This window comes from Dermacentor albipictus, chromosome 1 (assembly GCF_038994185.2).
Source record: "Dermacentor albipictus isolate Rhodes 1998 colony chromosome 1, USDA_Dalb.pri_finalv2, whole genome shotgun sequence".
NCBI classification, from domain to species: Eukaryota; Metazoa; Arthropoda; class Arachnida; order Ixodida; family Ixodidae; genus Dermacentor; species Dermacentor albipictus.
Genome location: NC_091821.1, coordinates 19,439,331 through 19,459,414, shown reverse-complemented (window position 1 = coordinate 19,459,414; position 20,084 = coordinate 19,439,331). Strand labels below are relative to the sequence as shown.

The 20,084-nt window shown below is 40.2% G+C and overlaps 1 protein-coding gene and 1 long non-coding RNA gene across 11 annotated transcripts in view; both read left to right on the top strand.

Annotated features, from left to right (window-relative positions):
- LOC135909974 (uncharacterized) overlaps positions 1-20,084 on the top strand; it is a 65,134-nt gene that overhangs the window by 29,365 nt on the left and 15,685 nt on the right. For all 10 annotated transcript variants that reach the window (XR_010566887.1, XR_010566884.2, XR_010566885.2 and 7 more), the window contains one exon: positions 17,521-17,617. Coding sequence is in view for 1 of the 10 variants with exons in the window: in XM_065441986.2 (XP_065298058.1) it covers positions 17,521-17,617 (97 nt within the window). In the remaining 9 variants the exon portion in view is untranslated. The remainder of the gene's footprint in view (positions 1-17,520; positions 17,618-20,084) is intronic.
- On the top strand, positions 3,676-5,712 carry LOC135909977 (uncharacterized). The gene is made up of 2 exons (XR_010566892.1): positions 3,676-3,734; positions 5,012-5,712. It is a non-coding gene; the product is annotated as an uncharacterized lncRNA (long non-coding RNA).

The following is a 20,084-nucleotide window of genomic DNA, read 5'->3' as shown; positions in this document are numbered from 1 at the left end:
CACAAGCTCAAGTTATCAATAGGGAGAAAATTAAAATACAAACAAAATGAGATTCACCCTCCACGCCAATTTTAGCAGCTTTAAGGTGCACATTTCACTCTCCCATGATGTCGTGTGGTGCCACTCAATAGGAGCGGGGCATTAGCGGAAGTTTGTGCGCCATAGTTGCCAGGCCTGCTCAGCCTGTTGACGGCATTTTATGGCAATCCCATGGCTACTATGGCCTCTGCGATCGCACGGCATGCAGCCTCATCTTGGAGGCTATGCAGTCACATTTATGGTTACAACAGCTCCTGCGAGGCGGCTTTGGCACGCCAAACTGCTTGGCGTGCAATGTGCCGTTCCAATGCTTGCAACACTTTGCGTGTAGCTCTGCAATGCCTAAAATCGTTGTTAAGTGTAATGCTATAGCTCTTTTTGCATACTTGCAAAATTGTGCAAACACAAATCGCACATTACATTTTTAACCAATGATTGTAGCAGCACTCTAACACAGCACTTCCTGTCTATGAAGTACACAAAATCGCTCCATCGAAGCAATGCCATTGATGCCACTCAACAAGCTTTTCCTGGCGCATTGCTGGGCGCATTTAAGGAACAATCTTTGATTCATGAATGTTGGGAAATGAGTAGGCCAGATCTATGGGGGCTCGGCTCTTTCAACTGAGCTGTTTTAGCAAGATCATTTCACCTTGTTTTTTCTTGTTCCTGTGTTAAACCTGTAACAAACTGAAGTTCTTAGTTGGATTGGATTGGAAAAACTTTAAAATTAGTTGGCTCTTTGGGAAAGTCTGCTTCAATTGACGTTTATTTTCCTGGACATACACGTGAAGACAATGTAGGTTGAGGATTGTCCAATATGCAAATCCTGTAAGAAATATGTGTCGGCTTAGAAATGACTTGACCCTATCATGCCATTGTACAACTTGAGTGTCATGTGTTATTTACTTCCCTTAGTGAAAATACGGATATATACAATTGTATTAGTTTAATAAATTCTTGTATTTGATTTATAAGACATTTATTAGTCTGATGGGAGCTTATAATAATACTAATGCTCTAATTAATAATAAGACTAATACTAATTTTCACGTTTATGACCATTTAGGAGAGAAGGGATTGCATACATTGTACATATACGCTCCAACTACAGGATGGAGCATCCTGTAGTTTGGGTGAGATAAGGGCACTGACCAACCGTCACTTTCTTGTAGTATGAATTACTATTCTTTCTTGTCATTGAGCAAACTTTCATATGCGAGTTTTATTATTTTGTGTTTCCAAGCCGTATACTGACAATATTCATACAAGTTATGCATTTTTGTTGCGTGTGTTACGAGAAAGAAGTCCAAATTTGGTGCTCTGTTGGGTGCATTATAAACGTGGCGCAGGAATTTTTTTGTAGCCTGTGAATTTATCTTAAGCAGGAGTGGGTTGCCATACTCCATGCTAAATGACAGTAATTAAGGTGGGAATAGAACAGCGAGTTGTAAAGTAATAATTTTATGAGATTTGGAAGAATATGTCTAACATGATATGCTGGTAGCTTGAGATAGTTTTTAGAAGATGGCTAGTGTGGTTTTCCCGTGACATATTTGTGGAGAACACACCACCTAAGAACTTAAAATGATCGATAATCTCTATCTTTTGCAAATTTACTATTAAGGCAGAATAGGCTGGTTTGTTTTTTGCCGAAATGCAACTGCTCTAGTTTTATTTTTGTTTACTCCCATAAAATTAGCATCAGACCATTTTTGAAGTGCTATCATTGTCTGATTGTGTTATTCTGCTAGCCAGTCTAGGTCACGTCCTGAAGAAAAAGTGCTTGTATCATCTGTGCCAATAATAATTTTAGCCATGGGATATAGCTTTTACAGTACCATTTGCATATATTGAACAGTAAAGGTCCAAATGTGCTTGTTTGTGGGTCAGCTAGTAAAGGCTTCGTTAGGGAATTAACATTGTTTATATCAACAACCTACATACTGAAAGCTAGATATATGACGATGTGTTAATTGAATGGCATGAATACGAATGGCCATAGTGCCATAGTTTCTTTAGAAGCAATTTGCAATTAACTATGTCAAATGCCTTTGAAAAGTCTATGAAGATGCCTATAACAAATGCCCTGTTTTGAAATATTCTTTTTGTGGAAATCATCCTAGTTCAGTGGATTTATTTTACAGAATCCGAATTGATTCGGTATCAACAGGTTGTGTCTGTCAATAAACTTATATACTCGAATATACAAAAATTTGTCTAATGCTTTTTCAAAAATTGGAAGCCCCGACACAGGTTGAGGCGATTATGATGTCCCTTTTCATAAAGAATTGCGGTTCTTGCAACTTGCATTTTTTGGGAAATAATCCTGTACTTAATTGATATTAAGTATATGTGTGAGAATTGGTGCTATGATGTCAGCAACATATTTTCATTGGTCGTGTTTGTAGTGTTTGTATATTGTCATTTTCATGGCTATTACTGTTATTTAAGTTTTTAATTACAGATATACTAATGCTTGTGTTGCAATATGCTGTGAAATATATGGACTTTTCATTTTGAGTTTTCATATACTTGCATGTACCTGTCATATGCTAAGCCATTAGATACCATAGATGTGAAGAAATTACTCAAGGTGTCTGCTAGTTCTGTCCCAGATAGTTCTTTCTGATTAACTTTCAGATTCTTAAAGGTAGTATATGTTTGACAACAATGTAGCAATGCATTTAAACCAGCTCATATGCAATCATGCTGGCTGCTGCCAAGTTCCAGAAATCCAGAATACGTAATACTCAGTTCAGGCCAATTGTAAGTGCTTGTTTAACTCATTATGTTTTTGTTTAGACGCTTTTAAATCATACATCATTGTCAGAATGCACGGTTCTGCCAAATGACTGGGAATAATCTGAGAAAACAATATGACTGGAGTTTTCCATTGAAGTTTCGCTAACTATTCTATAGAACAGAATAGTATTGTGTTTTTTGTATGTCTTCGGTGATTTTGCTATTTCTCCAAACATTTAGCTACTGTATCAAATAGAATAGAGGATTGTGCTGTACATTTAACATTTTGCTTGCTTAAATATGTTATCGCTTGCACTACTGCCTGTGCATGAGCAGCGTTTAGAAATTATCCGTGTGATGGGGAAAAATGGAAAGAAATAAGGGGAAAAAAAGAAATAAATTGTGTGCTTGAACGATGCCAAGCTGGGGGAAGTGTACAGTGGTCTGCATAAAAGCATGAGTACGTACTTTCACGGCCTTCAGGTTACATGTTTGTGGCACGTAAACAAATTAAATTTTTCTGTTTTACCTATTTTCCCTATTCTTTGTACGTAGAACACAAAACTGTGTCATTCAGGCCAACGCATTGCCCAGTCTCGCTCAAAAGCATCCTTGCTTTGGTGGGCTCATGCAATATTCTATTTATATATTTTATGTTGGAACAAAGAAAGAAAGGAAAGATTTAGTGCATTTTTAGAAATGTTCTAAATAACTTATCATTTGTTCAAAGTTGCTGTTGCAACACTGGTGTGTCCAGGGTATTACTACTTCTGCAAACTTGTCTAGGTCCTTTTCTAGGGAAATTAAAATCGCATATCTTTTAAAAAAACTTAAGAAACTTGTCGTAAGCCTCATTTACATCATTCAGCCTCTAAATATTATGCTCATCAATTTCTTCCAGCGCACATCTAAAGGGCTCTAGCATACATTGGTTTTAGTTATATGCACTGGTACGTAACATTCTGTCTTTTTTTTTTTTGTTGCCAGCGTAGGCTTATCCATGGAGCAAAACACTGGGAGATGGTCACTTATCAAACTAGATATGGCACCAGCTTCCACTTCTAGCAGAAATAAATTAGTGATTGGCTTTCTATTGCAATTCTGGTTGGTACATTAATCAGATTCATGAAACCGTTTGAAAGCAAAGCAGTGTTAAGTGCACAAGTGTATTGATTGCTATTATTGATGTCGTTATTGAAACTGCCTAGCTGCAGCTATTAGGGTATTGTTATGCAATGAAAGAGAGGAAGTGTTCATAAAAGTCTAAGAATATAGTGCATATTCCCATTTGGGTGTCAGTAGCAGACACAGAAGACATTCTTACCTGCACACAGTGACACTATCCCATAGTCAGGTGTTACCAAAAATATAATTCTCCAGCAATTGCATTATCAGAATGCAATAAAGCAACTCCCCCCCACAATAGCCAGTACAGTTCATGTAGTATGTTTTATAGTCTCACATCTTAAAAATGTCATGATAATTTGCATTCTATGTTTCACTAAAAGCACTGTTGCATCAAACTGAAATGACATTTCACAAAAAAATTATTCGAAAGGTACCGATTTGTTTTGTACCAATCATGCATTAAGACGTGGGTGAAAAGTGGGAAACAATATATGAGGGTCATCCAGAAAATACAGACCGTTTAGTTATACAACATGAAAAACGCAATATCTATTGGAATAAAGAATTCTGTTACCTACATGAAGCTTCCTTCACTTCTCTACATAATCACCTCCTACATTTAAACATTTGTCGTATCTGGTTTTGAGCTTTAGAACTCCCATGTTATGCTCTTCTGCCGCCAGTTCATTAAGCCAGATAGTCACTGCAGTATCCAACTTTTCATCACTTTGAAAACATTTACGGTCGAGAAATTCTTTCAGCTTAGGGAAAAGGTGGGAATCACTAGGAGCAAGGCTCGTACAGGGTGGATGATCAAAAATTTCCCACCTGAATTGATCCAGCAGTTCTTGAGTTGCAGCAGCAGTGTGAGGGCAGGTGTTGTTGTGAACAAGCACAATTCCTCCAGGAAGCATACCTCACCTGCTGTTTTAGATGTCTCGCTTTAGTTTTCCTTAGAGTCCCACAGTAATGATTTGCATTAATCGTAGTGCCTTTTGGCATGAAATCTTCTACCAAAAGAACATGTTTACGATCCCAAAAGATGGTTGCCATGACCTTTTGTGTTGAGAGAGTCTTTGAATTTTCCCGTTTTTTTTAGGTGATTAGGGATTATGCCACTCAAGTGGTTGGCGCTTGCTCTCAGGGATGATGTGAGTCACCCAGTTCTCATCACCAGTTGCAATCCGATCAAGAAAGGTGTCTCCATCTGCGCAATATCTGGTCAGGAGTGTCAATGCTGAGCCACAGAACGCGGCCACCGTGCACAAATTTTTTTATAGCCGAGATGTTGTGACACGATTTCCCCATGCAAAAGAACGAGAAATGTCTGGAAACACAATGTGGCAATTCATTCAGAGTTACGCGCCTGTCTTGTAAGATTCTGTTGTTTACTACGGTCTTCAGGTCTTCTGAGATGAGTGATGGGTGTCCAGGTCGAGTTTCATTGTGCGCACTTGTTTGTCCATTGTTGAACATTTCACACCTATGCTTTATTTCCCACATTTTTTTAGTGTATTACATTATCACTGTATACTGCTTTCATTTGGTGGTAAATTTCTGCCGGTTTCACCTTTTGAGCATTCAGAAATGAATAACACTCCATACTCAACAGGTGGTGGGATTTTCAATCATGCAGTTCATTTTTACTATTATGTAACGGTCAAAACTGCACAAGGATGACTACTTGCAACCTCCACTCACAGTGTTACGAGCACAGCTGTTATGGAAGCCAGTTGACACTGAAGAGAGAATGTATATATGTAAAAGAATTGTTTTCCCATTAAATATTGTGTTTTTTATTTTGTATAGTTCAACGGTCATTATTTTCTTGATAACCAACGTACTTAGACCGTACGGGAGATTATAAGGGTCTGGGGTCATTTTGGTTGTTGATTTCCGGTAGAGTGTGCGAATATTTGAAAATTTCGAATATTATATTTGGGATATCTGTATTCTATTCGATTCGAGAATTAGCTATTCGAAAATTTTCGAATATTTGATTGGATACGAATATTCGAAACAAATCAAATATATTGCTGTCTTTTCGGGAGCAAACATGGTTCTTTACTTGTATTTCTATCTAATCTAAGAAAGTGTGTCTGATATTGTACTGAAGTTTATCATAATTTAACGCTGCTGGCGAAATTTCGCCTGTAAAATATGCTTAGCCACTGGGCATATAAGCTGTGCAGGAAAGCCAGCCTCTCAGTAGCAAAGGGCACGGATTTGCGAACACGAGGGTGCACTCGTTTGCAAGTTCCATCCCCAATCCTGAGCTTATTGCTCGACAGGATATGCGATGAGTGACGGCTGTTACAGGGTCACATGCCCCTGAGTTTACGGGAAATTGATGCGTTGTAATAAGGCACAGTTTGGCGAGAACAGACAACTAGCAGAAATTACTGAATATTTCCAAAGCTGACATGAGCCAAATACACAATCCTTTAGTATAACGACTTACTAGTTAAATTTGTTTACCAATGACAATGTAATTGCAATCTTCTAACATCATGTTAAAATAAACCATGTAGCTAATAAATGCATGCATATCATTATTCAATATTCGATTCACTATTCGAAGCAAAGTATTCATATTCGATTTGTATTTAAAATTTTGATAGTTGCACACCCCTAATTTCCAGCAATAAAAAAACCCCTATCAAATCACTCGTAGCATGGTTGAGCACATTCACTCTTTCAACATGAGCGGCACAGGCCTTCTCATTTCTACGAACAAAACTATGTCTGTTTATGGACCAGATGAAGTCATTGCTGTTATCTTTAGCACACTCCTTCGCAGTTCAAAAGAGTTCCCTGTTACAATGGGCTAGGTTTTTTTGGATGAAATTACATGGTTTGCTGACCTTTAGGTGCATCTTCTTTTTCAGCCATCATCACTTGTTGTTTGTTTTGTGAAAGGAGTCATAATGTCAGGCACCTTATCTGGTCAAGCAGGAAGCCTATAGATTGTTTGAACGTTAGTTTTAGTCAGGGGATGAACTGACCAAAAGTTCTTGAGCAACATCGTTTGCCAAGTCAAGAAGGTTCTCATTTCGCATTACTGGAATACCGTCTAGTATTTCCAAGTTTAACTGCCGACTCAGAAACTCAAGACCATTAAGCTCCTGCTGGAGCTTTGTCTGAGCAGCCTGACTTATGGTGTCTTTTGATTTCAGTTCAGCAACTCTTTTCCCCAATTCCTTGATTTCATTTTCTTGACGATCAACTGCTTTTTATTTTAACTCGTCAAACTGAAGAGATATGTGCTGCAGGAAACTTTCTAATGTTTCAACTTTTTCGGCTAGGTGAGGTAAAGTTTTTAATTTATGGTTGATAGGTGCAAGGGTTTGCTTTATGTTGATTTCGAGCTCACTGTCTTCCCTATTACTCGCCTGAGAAGCAGTACCTAGCACTGCCGTGCCTTTTTTGCTGCTGCTAGTCTTTATTTTAATATACTTCTCTGTCTCCTTGGCGTGCTTTCCAAGGTGATATGTTCCATCTCATTTGCTGCATTTCACAGTTTAATCTTCATGGATGGTTGACCCACCCGACAAACAAGCGTCGGACACTGTCTCACTGTAGCACACCATATTTACGTGAAGATAAATCGAACACGAACATAGGTCAACTATTATTTATTGAACTCGACGAAAAATAAAAAAAAACTAATTCGAATACATATCTTTAAAAAAAACAAAATACCTTGGACGCGACACATTTATTTACTGTAAGCTCTTCTACTATATCTCACTAGTCGGTGCCACAAGCTGCATCCTCGCTAGAACTGTCAGAGAAGTCGTCCTCTTCTGATGCTTCATAGGCTTTCTACGCACCCCAAACGATGATGTTCTTGGTGCTGTCAAGTGCGCTGGACATGCAGCATTTCTTAACGCCAGTCTGGAAAATCTTCACAAACAAATCAAGTGGGTGCGTTGGTGGAACTTCGTTAGCTTGGTACTTTTGCTAGCTTTATTCATCAATACAAGTCGAGATTCTTTGGGTATGAATATAGGTAGGTTGCTGATGTTGGGTAAGATTTTAGAAAAGATAAGGTTGACCTATATTCTGATAAATACGGTACATCCAGATTGGCATTACTAAAGCAAAGGCTATATCAAGGACAGGTCAGTGGCAGCAGTAGTAGTGGTGAATAATTTCATTGAATAGGATATAAGACTCGGTAATAACCTGCAACAGAGGCATGTTACTGCTTAAGCGGGGATCAACTCCGGAAAAACGACCTAAAAATCACTTTTTAGAAAGTTGCAGATTTCGAATCTTTGACCCCTTTTCTATAAGTTTTCCAAATATTTCCGCTGAAAACGACTGCTAAGTACCATAAATAAATATATACATAAGGCAATACAGCGAAAATTTCGTGAAAATCGGTGGAAAAGTCGCGGTTTTCGAGCGTCCCTAGCTCCGGAACAGCAGTACGCGGCGCGGCCATGCTGGTACCGTTGAAAAGCGCGCCTCTTCGCCTTTTGACTCCTCTCTTTCATTTCCTGATAGAGAGAAGGGCAAGCATAAAAAAGCAAAAAGTCTGAAGGTCGCGGAGCTGCTTGTCGCGGCCGCCGATTGGCTTGCTCCGTCACGTGCGTTCTATGAGCCGCCCCATTGGCCGGGTCTGGAAGCGAGCTGCTGCGGCGTCTGCTTCTCCCGTTTCTTCGCGCGCTGACTGCAGCCCCTTTGTTTACGTGTTGGATATTCGACGTACGCCGCCGCTTCATCGCTTTAATCGGATTTGAGTTTTCTATTTCATTTTGTGGTTTCGAGCATGACTTGGCGGGCGTGGACGACGAAATACGCGACCAAGCGCCGCTTCGGCAGCCGCAAGCGCAAGCCGCCGAACATCCGATGGGTTAGTCCTAGCAGAGTTGCGTCCGCGCGCAAGCTTAGACTGTCGACGCATTGCCGGGCAATTCGCAGGCTGTTGCAGCCTTGAGTTCCAGTGGTGATGATACCGAACTAATAACCGCCTTTTCCGATGCTTCCGGGCCTGCAACGCCGTGTAAGTGCTCCGCGACGTACCCCGATTGTGCCACCGCCGTCACCGAGATGAACGACGAAAGTGCGGTCCAAGCGCGTGCGTCTGCGGCCGTGAAGACGAACCGTGCATCAGCAACGGTCGCACCATGCAATCGCATCTTGAGTCACAATTCATCTTGTCAGAAGTGTTGAATATGACCGCCGCCACTGTCCGCGCGTCACTTCGTTCTGTGCCGGCAACCGAACGGAAGATAGGGTTTGCGGCTGGAGGATCATGCTCGGTGGCGACGGACTCAAGCGAGTCGAGCAGCTGAGAAAAATGCGTTGCGCAAGAAGAGGGCACAAAAAGCACATGAAAGCAAGCATAAAAGATCCAAGAAGCCAAGAGAGCAGCCTGACTCCTGTACCGACAAGGCCGGTGGTTTCTAGTCGAATAAACATGGCCCAAAACTTCAAACACCTTTTTCTCAAAACTTTTTTCTACCACCAAGGTCAGCTTGCAAAGCTAATATCTCAGCCACCGTTGTGAATATTTTTACACCGTTTGTTTTGTTACACTCATTGTGCACCACTGCACACAGTGACATGTTTTGTTTTCAAAATAGTTGCTTCAATAATTTGTTATATTTTGTTTTCACAGTCTCGATTTTCATGCAACTGAAGTAGCTGCAAAAGAATGAAAATATAAAAAAAATCCGTTAGGCTAAAAAAATTACAGGAATGTCACTGTATGGAGGATACATATAGGAGTGCTATCAAAGTTTGTTTGAACTCCTAGCACCAATATACAGGTGTGCAGGCATTTTGCAAAAATGAAAGCAGAACAATTTTGTAAACAAAGAAGTACTTCAGATATTGCAGCCATATTTTCACCATATTTTCACAGCTTTGTTTATGTGATATTATTAACATCTGTGCAAAATTTAATCAAAATCGGATGGTAAATAAGAAAGTTAGCTTTGATCCCCATATCCCCCCTTAACGACGTTTTTGGTACGCTGCCACTGCAGCCAAGGGACCGCTGGAGTGCTGTTCGCTGTTTATCTTGGTGAAGGCTTCTTGGTTGCACTTGCGCAGATGAGAATCAGTCCAGCGAGTGCCCGTCGACTGTGGCAACGAAGCAGTCCAAAAACTTTTGGGCATCAGCACTGTAATCCAGCGTCCATCGTCAGCAGATTCTTCCATAGCACAGCATGGTGGAAATCTGCAATAGAGGTTGGATGCAATAATAGTGTAGTACTATTCATTATTAGTTTCCTACACAGAGTGAGATATACCGGAGAGCAGTGACTCATCTCACAACAGCGTCCCCTTTTTGATGCGGCAAAGGGGCAGTTTTGCCACTTGTTGTACAGATGGCAACACTCGGTGTTACTCAGCACCAGCCGCTAGATTTGGCAAGTTTCTGTCACTGCTGTGTCACCAACCACAGTGAGCCATGTCCATCTCTCTGTTGTCTGCTTCAAGTCTCCAGCTCCTGCTGTATGCTTGCTCTGCATGTCGCTTGTCGCGTACCAGTGTGCATAAACCATGTCATAATTGCTTCAGCTCATACTGCAGGCCCTCACATGTTGGCGTTTGCTTGCCACGATCATCCTGTATAAATGTTCTTACTCTGCAACTTCTGAATAAATCTGAATGCGTTTATGGCACAAGCTGGTTACATTTGAATCCACACAAACTATTCACATGCAGCTCTCACTGCCTCCACCCCACAGCCTGTTCACGCTATTAGTCGCAAACAAACCATTGGGAATATAGGCTTTGCTAGATTTCTTGCTTGTATATTATGACATAATTATTATTTCTTTTAAAATAAATAAATGAAAAAAAAAATGCATGGATGGTTAAGGTTGCAAGGAACAGTGCTTAAGAGAGAAATAAAAATGGGATTACAAGAACACTTTGACCATAAACTAAACCTTCATTTGTATTCCGTTTCGCAGCTATGTTCTCAGTGCATAGGAGCAGCTCTTAAGAACATTCATGCTCCGCTCACTGAACAATCCTTGGGTTGTGGGTGGCATGAAGATGAAAGTTAATTTCCTTTGCTATACTGGACTGTCATCTGAGAGCAGAATAGTTCATGACTTTGCTAACCCAACATTGAGTGCGCTTAACAATTTAAATGATTACATGCACAGTGAGGATCACCTTTGAGTTAATTCATGAAAATGCCGGAAAACCAATGCGCACCATCTGAAGGCTCAAACCACTACTGAATTGATGCAGTGTGCTGTGATAACTGCGTAGCGGGACACCACTCGAGACAATCTGGTATAAAAAAAATGCAATCGATCTAAGTTAGCAGTGATTATCAAACAACTGAGCAATGCATAGTGCAACATGCAGCTTCGTTCATTTCTTGTCTTCTGCTATGCGGCCCCTTTAGCCGTGTAAAAGCAGCTTCTCAAGCTGGCAGTTCTAATTTCGATACTACGTGGCACGCTGTACTTGTGCTAGCAGCCATGCTGCATGCGCTGAGAGTGAGGGGATTCGTTGCATCGTTAAGGGAACAGGGCAAACGCATTGGCGAGTGCCAGCGTTGGCTTTCCTGTATGTCCTACTCTGCGGTTTTCTATCAGCCCAAAAGGGATTTGCATTGTGTACATTAGTCTACAGGTGTTTGTATTAGCGCACATATTTCCTGTGTGAATAATAATAATAATAATAATAATAATAATAATTTAACCGTCAGTTAGGACTGCTACAGATAAAGCTTTCTGGCCTCTGTAGCTATAGTAGCAGATTAGTAAAACTTCGTTGAAACGTACCCTTAAAGGGGCCCTGAACCACTTTATCCAAGTGGAGAAAGACATTTGAAGTGAACATAGGCTATTTCAGAACCACTTTGCTGCAAAAAGTGCTTCAATGTGTTCAGCAGAAGCGGAGTTATCGCCAATCAAACACAACCTCAGCTGTGCTTCCCTTCCTTCTCCAATGCCTTGCACTGTGAAGGCTACGGTGGAGACGTCACCGTGGCATGCAGTTCAAATTTTGGTGCCTATACCGAGCTAAACATAAGCCAAACGTGGCTGTTCTCAGAGAGCCGCAGTGCGCTTAGCCACTGGACTCGTGGCGGCACCTCGCGGTGGCCACGTTGTAGCCGAGCGCAGCGACCAATAGCAGCCGTGCATTGGAGTGTGCTTTATGATGAAATAAAGCACACAGAAGACAGCGAGGATCATGGGGTTTTTGAAACGAGAGCGTTTGAGAGAAAGGTGACTTCGCTCTCAGCTTGCCGCGTCTCAGGACCGCGTACGACAGCAGAACTTGGCTGAGATGTTCACAGCAGCGTATGCTACCCGCGGACTATGTTATTTCACCAAGCCCAAGGGGTGGTTCAGGGCCCCTTTAATGAGTAATTTCAGTTCAAATATAGTCACGATGAATCCCCCAACCTGTCGCCTTTGAACCTAATGTATTGGCTGACTGCTTAAGCTGTAGTCGCTTAACGCATGTCAAACACAGTGAGTAGTATGTACTTCATTATTCGGCATGTACAAGCATGGAATCCGCAAAATGTCATGTGCGTAGACCATAGATAGTGAAATTGTGGTACACGGACATTTCCCGGACAGTAGTCGCCACCAATAGTGACGTCAAAACATAGTAGCCATGACATGTTTACTGCTCCCATAGCTTCTAGCACTACCACATTGTCGTCATGGAAGACAACGTGGATGGTGGCCCTTCCATATCTGACGCACCTATGTTGATCGTCATGGGGGTGTTCACTGAGAAAAAATGAGGCCTGATGGAGAAACTGGCCCGCAGCCTTGCTGAGTTTGAGAATGCCATCATCTTTACAAGGTCACCACGGTGGCAAGTGAAAATCACAAATGTTTTGCTGCCTGTTCACAAATAAAGCTTTTCTGCGTGTGTGTTTGTTTGAGAATTTACACGTTCTTTTGGCCAGTAAGTCTATAGCCACTAATCTGCCATTGTCAGTTACATAGTATATTGCTTAGTGTGTACCTAATCCACGTTCCTCACCAATTACATATTAACGAGGTTTTCTGTATAAGGTCATGCATATTTGTGTTGGCAATTGTAATTGGAACTAAATGCCACTTGGTTATGGTGGGGCTCGGTATGTCATTTATTCCTGACAGGTCCTAGTTTGAGGTCACTGGATGAGTGATGCCTGTGCAACTACAAGATAGTTTATAATAATAATACTAAAATAATTATAATTTCAGTCAAATAAGAAATCTTTGTAGTTCGGTATCATCACAGTGTAAAGCAGCATTTATATCTTTTGTTAAGTGGAAAACCTACTGTAACAGCCTACCTATTTTTTTTTTTTAACTACTGCTGCTGCATGGTAATCCATGCTTTGTTTATACATATTTATATATAATGCAAAAGGTTGCCCATAGTGCAACCAGCAAGTCATTGAAGTGAATTGCTGTCCTGTGTTTGTGCATATGAATGAAAGCTTCAGGAGTTTACTGTCAAGCATTTGTAGGACCTATATTGGGGCTACTAGGTTCTAATCGCCAATGGGTCTAACTGGAAATTCCAAGATTCTATTGGATTGGACTACTGGCTCTCCCTATCAGAACTTATTGTACTAATAAGTTATTAGTTGTCATGCAGGCTATTAGTTCTCCCTGTTAAAAGCTATTAGACTAATATATAGGCTATTAGTTGTTAGTAACCTTGTAACTATGTTGCTATTAGTTCTGTCAGTTAGAAATTGTTAGGTTAACAAGCTATTAGTTTTCATTAACCATCTCAGCAACAGCTTAAGGTAATCACTAGTTTTCTTCACTCTGCCATCTTTTATTTGTTTAAGAATATTTGATGCTTTCCTCATTACTCAAAGGCCTATAGCTTTCTTCCTTGACCAATATTTTTCACAGGCTCAATTTCTCATTTCATTTAATACAATAAACAGGTGATCTTGGTTAATAGATAGAGATTGTGTTTCTTGTTTGTCAATTTTCTTGTATTCACTTTTATTTCTTATATTTTCATTTGGTAGTCTTTCTGTTCTCTGTGGTGGCCCTTGCAGAAAGGAAACTGTTTTACTCATTGACTGGCTTTATGGACCATTAATTCATGTGGGAAACATTTGGTACTGGAGTTCTGCCATGAAGTCGTAATGCTTAAACTTATTGTTTGGCCTCTTTGTCATGTGCAGTTTATGATAAGTGTGTGGGTGTGAGTTCCTTCCATTCAGCTTCACCAGTCAGTTATAGGCCTTTAATGCTTGAAAGGCTTTGAATCTCGATCGCTCCAATTTTAATTTTGAAAATTTTTTAAACACTTGAAGAAAACACATAATGAGCGCTTGAGTCAAAGCTTACTCATTCAAAGCTTCCACAACCTTTTCTTTCTGAAAAATAAGGAATAGTAGCAGATGTAACGATAATGAGCAAGATCCTAATAGTAATCAGAAGAGGAGCTGTAGTAGCACCAGTGGTAGAACAGCGTTTCATGAATTCTTTGAATTCACTCTGTTGAAAGATGTTTGTGTGCTCAGTGTCGCCCAAAGAAACTTTATAATTTACGTTGCAAGAGTGAATATGACTGTCCAATTTGGAAAAGGTCAGTGCGAGAAAACATTGCTGCTTTACATCACAGAGCTGCATTTGTGATAAACTGACACGTTTTTTATGACTGCTCGAGTGTGTATTAAATTCAGTAGTGTTTGTTTACTACATCAGGCCAGCATGTGCATTGCACAAATAGGTTGAAACTTCAAAGCGAAAATAACAGCACATACAGGAGGGTGACTTAGTGAGCAACTAGTTTGTTATTTTGTCTAATTCCATCACTTTGCATCCCCTGTATGCAAAACGTAAATTTCTGTGCTCAAGTTGCACAGAACCACATTTTTTTTTAATGGGGTTTTACGTGCCAATACTACTTTCTGATTATGAGGCACGCCGTAGTGGAGGACTACGGAAATTTCGACCACCTGGGGTTCTTTAACGTGCACCTAAATCTAAGTACACGGGTGTTTTCGCATTTCGCCCCCATTGAAATGCGGCCGCCGTGTCCGGGATTCGATCCCGCAACCTCGTGCTCAGCAGCCTAACACCATAGCCATTGAGCAACCACGGTGGGTTGCACAGAACCTTGCGTTGCTGAAATTATTCTGTGGCTTTTTGCCTTTCAGATGTCCTGGGTAGCACTGGGATGCAAAAGCCCACCATTTGACATTATTTACTGGCACGCATAAGTTTCTGTACACATTAATGCCTTTGCGTTGCAGTTGTGAGCTGTAGTTGTCTGTACATTTATTATATATATCCTGCCACTGAAGGGATGTTGAGCCATTTTGGAGCTACAGTCAAACTTCCTTATAAGGAAATGGGATACTATACAACAAAATAATGGATATGTATGAAGTGAAATTTCCCTAGAAATCTTCATAGATATTTACATTGTAGTACATGCAATACTGGATATAACAAAAGCTTAATGAAGTAATTCTGGCTCTTCATTCGGCTTTGTTGTAACGAGGCTTTACTTTATATTTTCACCTGCTGGTGCAAGGGTGCCTAAATGCATTGCAGGAAACAGTGTTGAGGGGTGGTCTTGTTGATTTTGATAAGTTTGTCAAAAGAAGGTAAAAGGTAAAAGAAAGAAGCTTACACCATTGTGAGTACACATGACACTAATATGAAAGGGAACAGTAATTTTTGTGAATATGTCCAGCCTTCATAGCTTCTTCACAGCTATATGTTGTGTAGTTTTCGTGTTGAAGAATCCCCCAATGGAACTGTCTATTTCATTGTAGGAATTAAAGATTATCAGCCTTTAAGTGAAAATCGAGTGCTTGCTTCCATATATTGGGTAACCATGTAAAGTGGTGATAGAACTGGTCACAGTTAGTCATTCTCTTATTATAGTTGCTGCTAATATCAGCTATATTTCCTTGGTTTTTGGGAAGGTACGCAGCAAAGGTAGAAGGAATGAGTTAACCAAGTTTGCAGCTGTAATTGGCTGCTCTACATATTGAAAACGTGGACTTTATAAAGGTAAGAAGGAAGGGAGGCATTCAGTGCATACACATCGGCATTCACTGGCATAGCCACAGGTGATTGTGGAGTCCAGTTGACCTACCTTACCTGACCAAAGAACTGCAGTAGTGCTTTTGTGGCCTTGAGCATACAGGAGTACGATCGTCCAGTGTCCCAGGATCCTTTTATCTGAAAATAAGCTTTCATCTAAGTAGCCAAGACTGTCTTTGCAGAGATTTAGTCTCTCTGACTCCTGAAAGGATGGCTGCAACACAGGATGTCTTGTTGTTTCTTAAAACCTGCAAAAAAATAAAAAATAATAATTGCTCTCTGACTCCTGAAAGGATGGCTGCAACACAGGATGTCTTGTTGTTTCTTAAAACCTGCAAAAAAATAAAAAATAATAATTGCATGCGGTGCAGTTGGCCATTTTAATAGCAATTGAATAAGTATTCATAAATGCAGTTGTACAAAGTCTGGGACGTTTCAAGAAAATTTATCTGTATAGTCCTGTATGTTTTAAGATCCTTTGAGCAGAAATCTGCATTGCAGCCTAGAGCAAACCACAACATCTAAGCAGTATAATGAAGCACGACTGGAACAGGTTTTGGTTGTTGGACACTGATTGGCCTTTTTATACTATCGCATGGATGTTTAGTGCTCATTCGTAAAAACAAAACTTGTGAGTGCACGTAGAGGCAGTCAGTCAGTCAACACCCAGTGAAGGCAGAAAAATATAATTAATGGATTTCAATTGGATGACTGTTGGTCTAAGCAGTTGTCAAAATCTACAGTTCTTATATTCTACTTGAAAAATTTAGAGGAGAGGCAATTAGCTGGTTTTGTAGTTATTGTATTAAAAAATTAAATTCTTGGATATTGCATGCCAAAACCACAACCTGATTATGAAGCATGCCGTAGTGGAGGGCTCCGGGCTAATTTAGACCACGTGGGGTTCTTTAATGTCCACCCAAAGCATGTGCAGTACATGCATAGTTATTGTATAATGTGCATTTTGCAATATCAGCATATCAGTCACTTTTAAGCTGTCAGTGTAAACTGTGAGGATGTCAAGCTGCTGCAAATGCAGCTTTTATCTCTATCCCTGCCACCTAAGTACAGCTGTATGCACCAATAAGGTTAATAAGTTTATCCTTTATATTATTGGCAATAATAATTAGTGAAGTGTCAAATAGCAGTAGCAATTAAAGCAAAGCAAGGGGATCGAAAGGCAGGACCACAAATTAACTGTGATTTGTAATGACAATGTAATACATTCTAAAGATTGCATACACCACAGGCCATTTGCAGGCAAAAGTCATGCTTCTGCTGCTGGTATAGTATAGCAACGAAGAACATAAAAATAAATATAGGGTATGTGTGTTGAGGATTCTGTATCTGCACTATCTTGGCTGCAGTCTACTTGCCCATATGGTCGTGTTAATTGTTGATAAGTGTATGTTGGGCAAGCATAAAGCTGTATTCACAGCTGCTACAACTGATCAAATCAGAGTATCGTGTTGTGCAATGAAAAGTAAAGTTGGCATCAATCTGAAAGTGTGACAAAGTTATGAATAGAACTTATATGTGTTCTTTTAGGAAGAAGTCTCCTAACTAAGAAAATTTATCCCTGTATATGCAGCCTGTGAATACAAGGGTTCCTGGACATGGCCATGACTCACAAGAAAGAAACCGAGACCACATGCTGACAATGTTCATCCCTGTTCTGACAAAAAGAGGTGAGCCTTAACCAGCTGGGTTTTCTAGATTTTGTGCATCACAGCTTGGGCCGTCCCATGCCACAAGAAGTCATTTCTGCAGCAACCGTGAAAGGCATCTCACAAGTCTTACTCGACACTAGCACCTTTATCAGTCAGCTTTTCTACCAGCAGACCTAACTAGGTGGGTCAAAGATGGTTAAGGTAAAGAGAGTCAACAGCTTTGAGCATGAAACTTTTCATTTATCACTTACCAACGAAGGGGAATAAGTAGATGCTTCAGTGTTCATACAGACACTTGGTCTACACAGACAATTGGAACTGAAGGATACAGCTTAAGAAGTATCGGTCGGAGTGATTTGTGATATATAGGATTATTACTCTCCCTCTTTCTGATTAAGGTATTGGTAGTAGACTGAATAATAATCAAGGGTTTCACATATAGATTAGAAGACAGATCTAATTCCATCGCCAGAATTTTTACATCATTCAAACTATTCTTGTGTTTGGTGATCTAAGTGTGTTCAGCGATGGCATTTCTTGACATGTGCCCCTCCTGACATCGTTCTTGTGCTGGTTAATTCACCTGTTTAGATTCCCTGTTTCTCCAGTATAAGCAAATTTACAGCCATCACAAGAAACCTTGTAGGTGATTCCAGGGAACTTGCTGCACGGAGAGCAGTTATGTCTTTCATGAGATCAGAGGGTGACATGCATCCACTGGTTTAAAAATATGCTTACCTGGGATCTTGTGAACATTAAAGACTTCCTCCTGCATAGCAAGTTGCTGATATCATCTGCAAGGTTTCTTGCGATTGTGAACTTGCTTAAATTGGGAAAACAGGCAACAGGCGGATTAAGCACCTCATGTCAAGAGATGACATTGCTGACCATGTGTAGAGCGTCAAATGCAAGAATTATTGGCTTGATCTTGGCGTGAACTCCACAACTACGGACTAGTGATGTGGTTAGTCCAGGCATGGGCCGCCATCTCATTTATGAATTTGGCAGAGTTGATAAATGCAGAATATCAGACATGCAATGAACCATAGACAGTGAAGAACTGCTGTTTGAGAGGGATGGTGCAATAGTGAATGTATGTGCATTCTGTGAGGCAAAGGTAACTGGTTTCAACCTTTTCTGGTTGTTTCCACTTCCACACTTAGGCCAATGAGCCATCCTATCAAATAAATGCTCTAGTATTTCTATTCATTCATTCGATCATTCATTTGATTGTTAATTCTCTTTGCCATAATCTGGGCATGCAACACTTGTTAAAATATCGGGTGTTTGCTAGTTTTTTATCATGTTCAGAAACTCTAATCTCATTTCTAGACTAGTTTACTTTGAACCGATAAAAAAAAATGGGTGCATATTATTTGGGGCTGTGGTATAATTTGGCAAATACTGCCAAAAGTATCGGCGGTTTGTTGCATCATTTCTTTGCCTCTAGTTTAAATCAACCTCTACTGGATAATTGGACGAATTTCTTCAATTGTTTCAGGGTCATGTTAATCAAGGTCGATAGTACAATGCAATGGCTATTAGAGAGTGAAACATCCACCCAACAATACATTTGCTCAAACATGGTTGCTTTTATGTTGTGTATGATGATATATACCATGTGCAGGGACTACACACCATTTCCACTGATAAATGTTTCAAATTTACGCATTGTTTGATACAGAAACAGTCTGGCTGCATAGGTAAAGAAAAATTCCCTTAATGTGTCAGACATAATGCAAGTGCTTGCAATGCAACACACAAGTCTTTCGCAAAGCATGTGTCAAATGACATGCGCCTTTTGTTTATTGTACAAAAAAGAGGGGTGTGCGAGTGTACAAAATTTCGGATACGAATAAAATATTTTCTTTTTAAATCTGTATTTGGTTTGAGAAATCACTATTCAAATTGGTCAAAGTCGAATATTGGTTCGTTTAATGTACTTTAAAGAATAACAGTTGTTGCAATCTACAAGGACAAAGACAGGTGTGAGTGGAGGCTCCTCTGAATGATTTTGCTGCAAGAGAACTGTGGTAATTGCACGGATGCACAAGTCTCAGAGTAAATGCACTGAGAGAGTTCACTTCTGCACAAACTTGCTGATGGTAAATAAGCATGCCTCACTTTATGAAGCCTACAAACTAGTTGTGGCAATTTAAGAATCGCAATTTATTATTTGGCGAGTATCTTACCCTGTGCGGATTCATTTTAACTCTTTCGTTGCCACTCCAATAACCTACCGTGGTACAGCAGTGGTTTTGGCATTGTGCTGCTAAGCCCGCGGGTGCGTGATCGAACGCCGGCCGGAGTGGCCACATATTGATGGGGATGAAGTGCAAAAATGCTTATGTATACCGTGCATTGGGTGAAAGAACACCAGTTGGTCAAAATTATTCTGCAGTGCCCCACTATGGTGTGCCTCATAAACATATATTGGTTTTGGCACGTAAAACCACAGAATTAAAAAAGTAAATAAATACTGCTC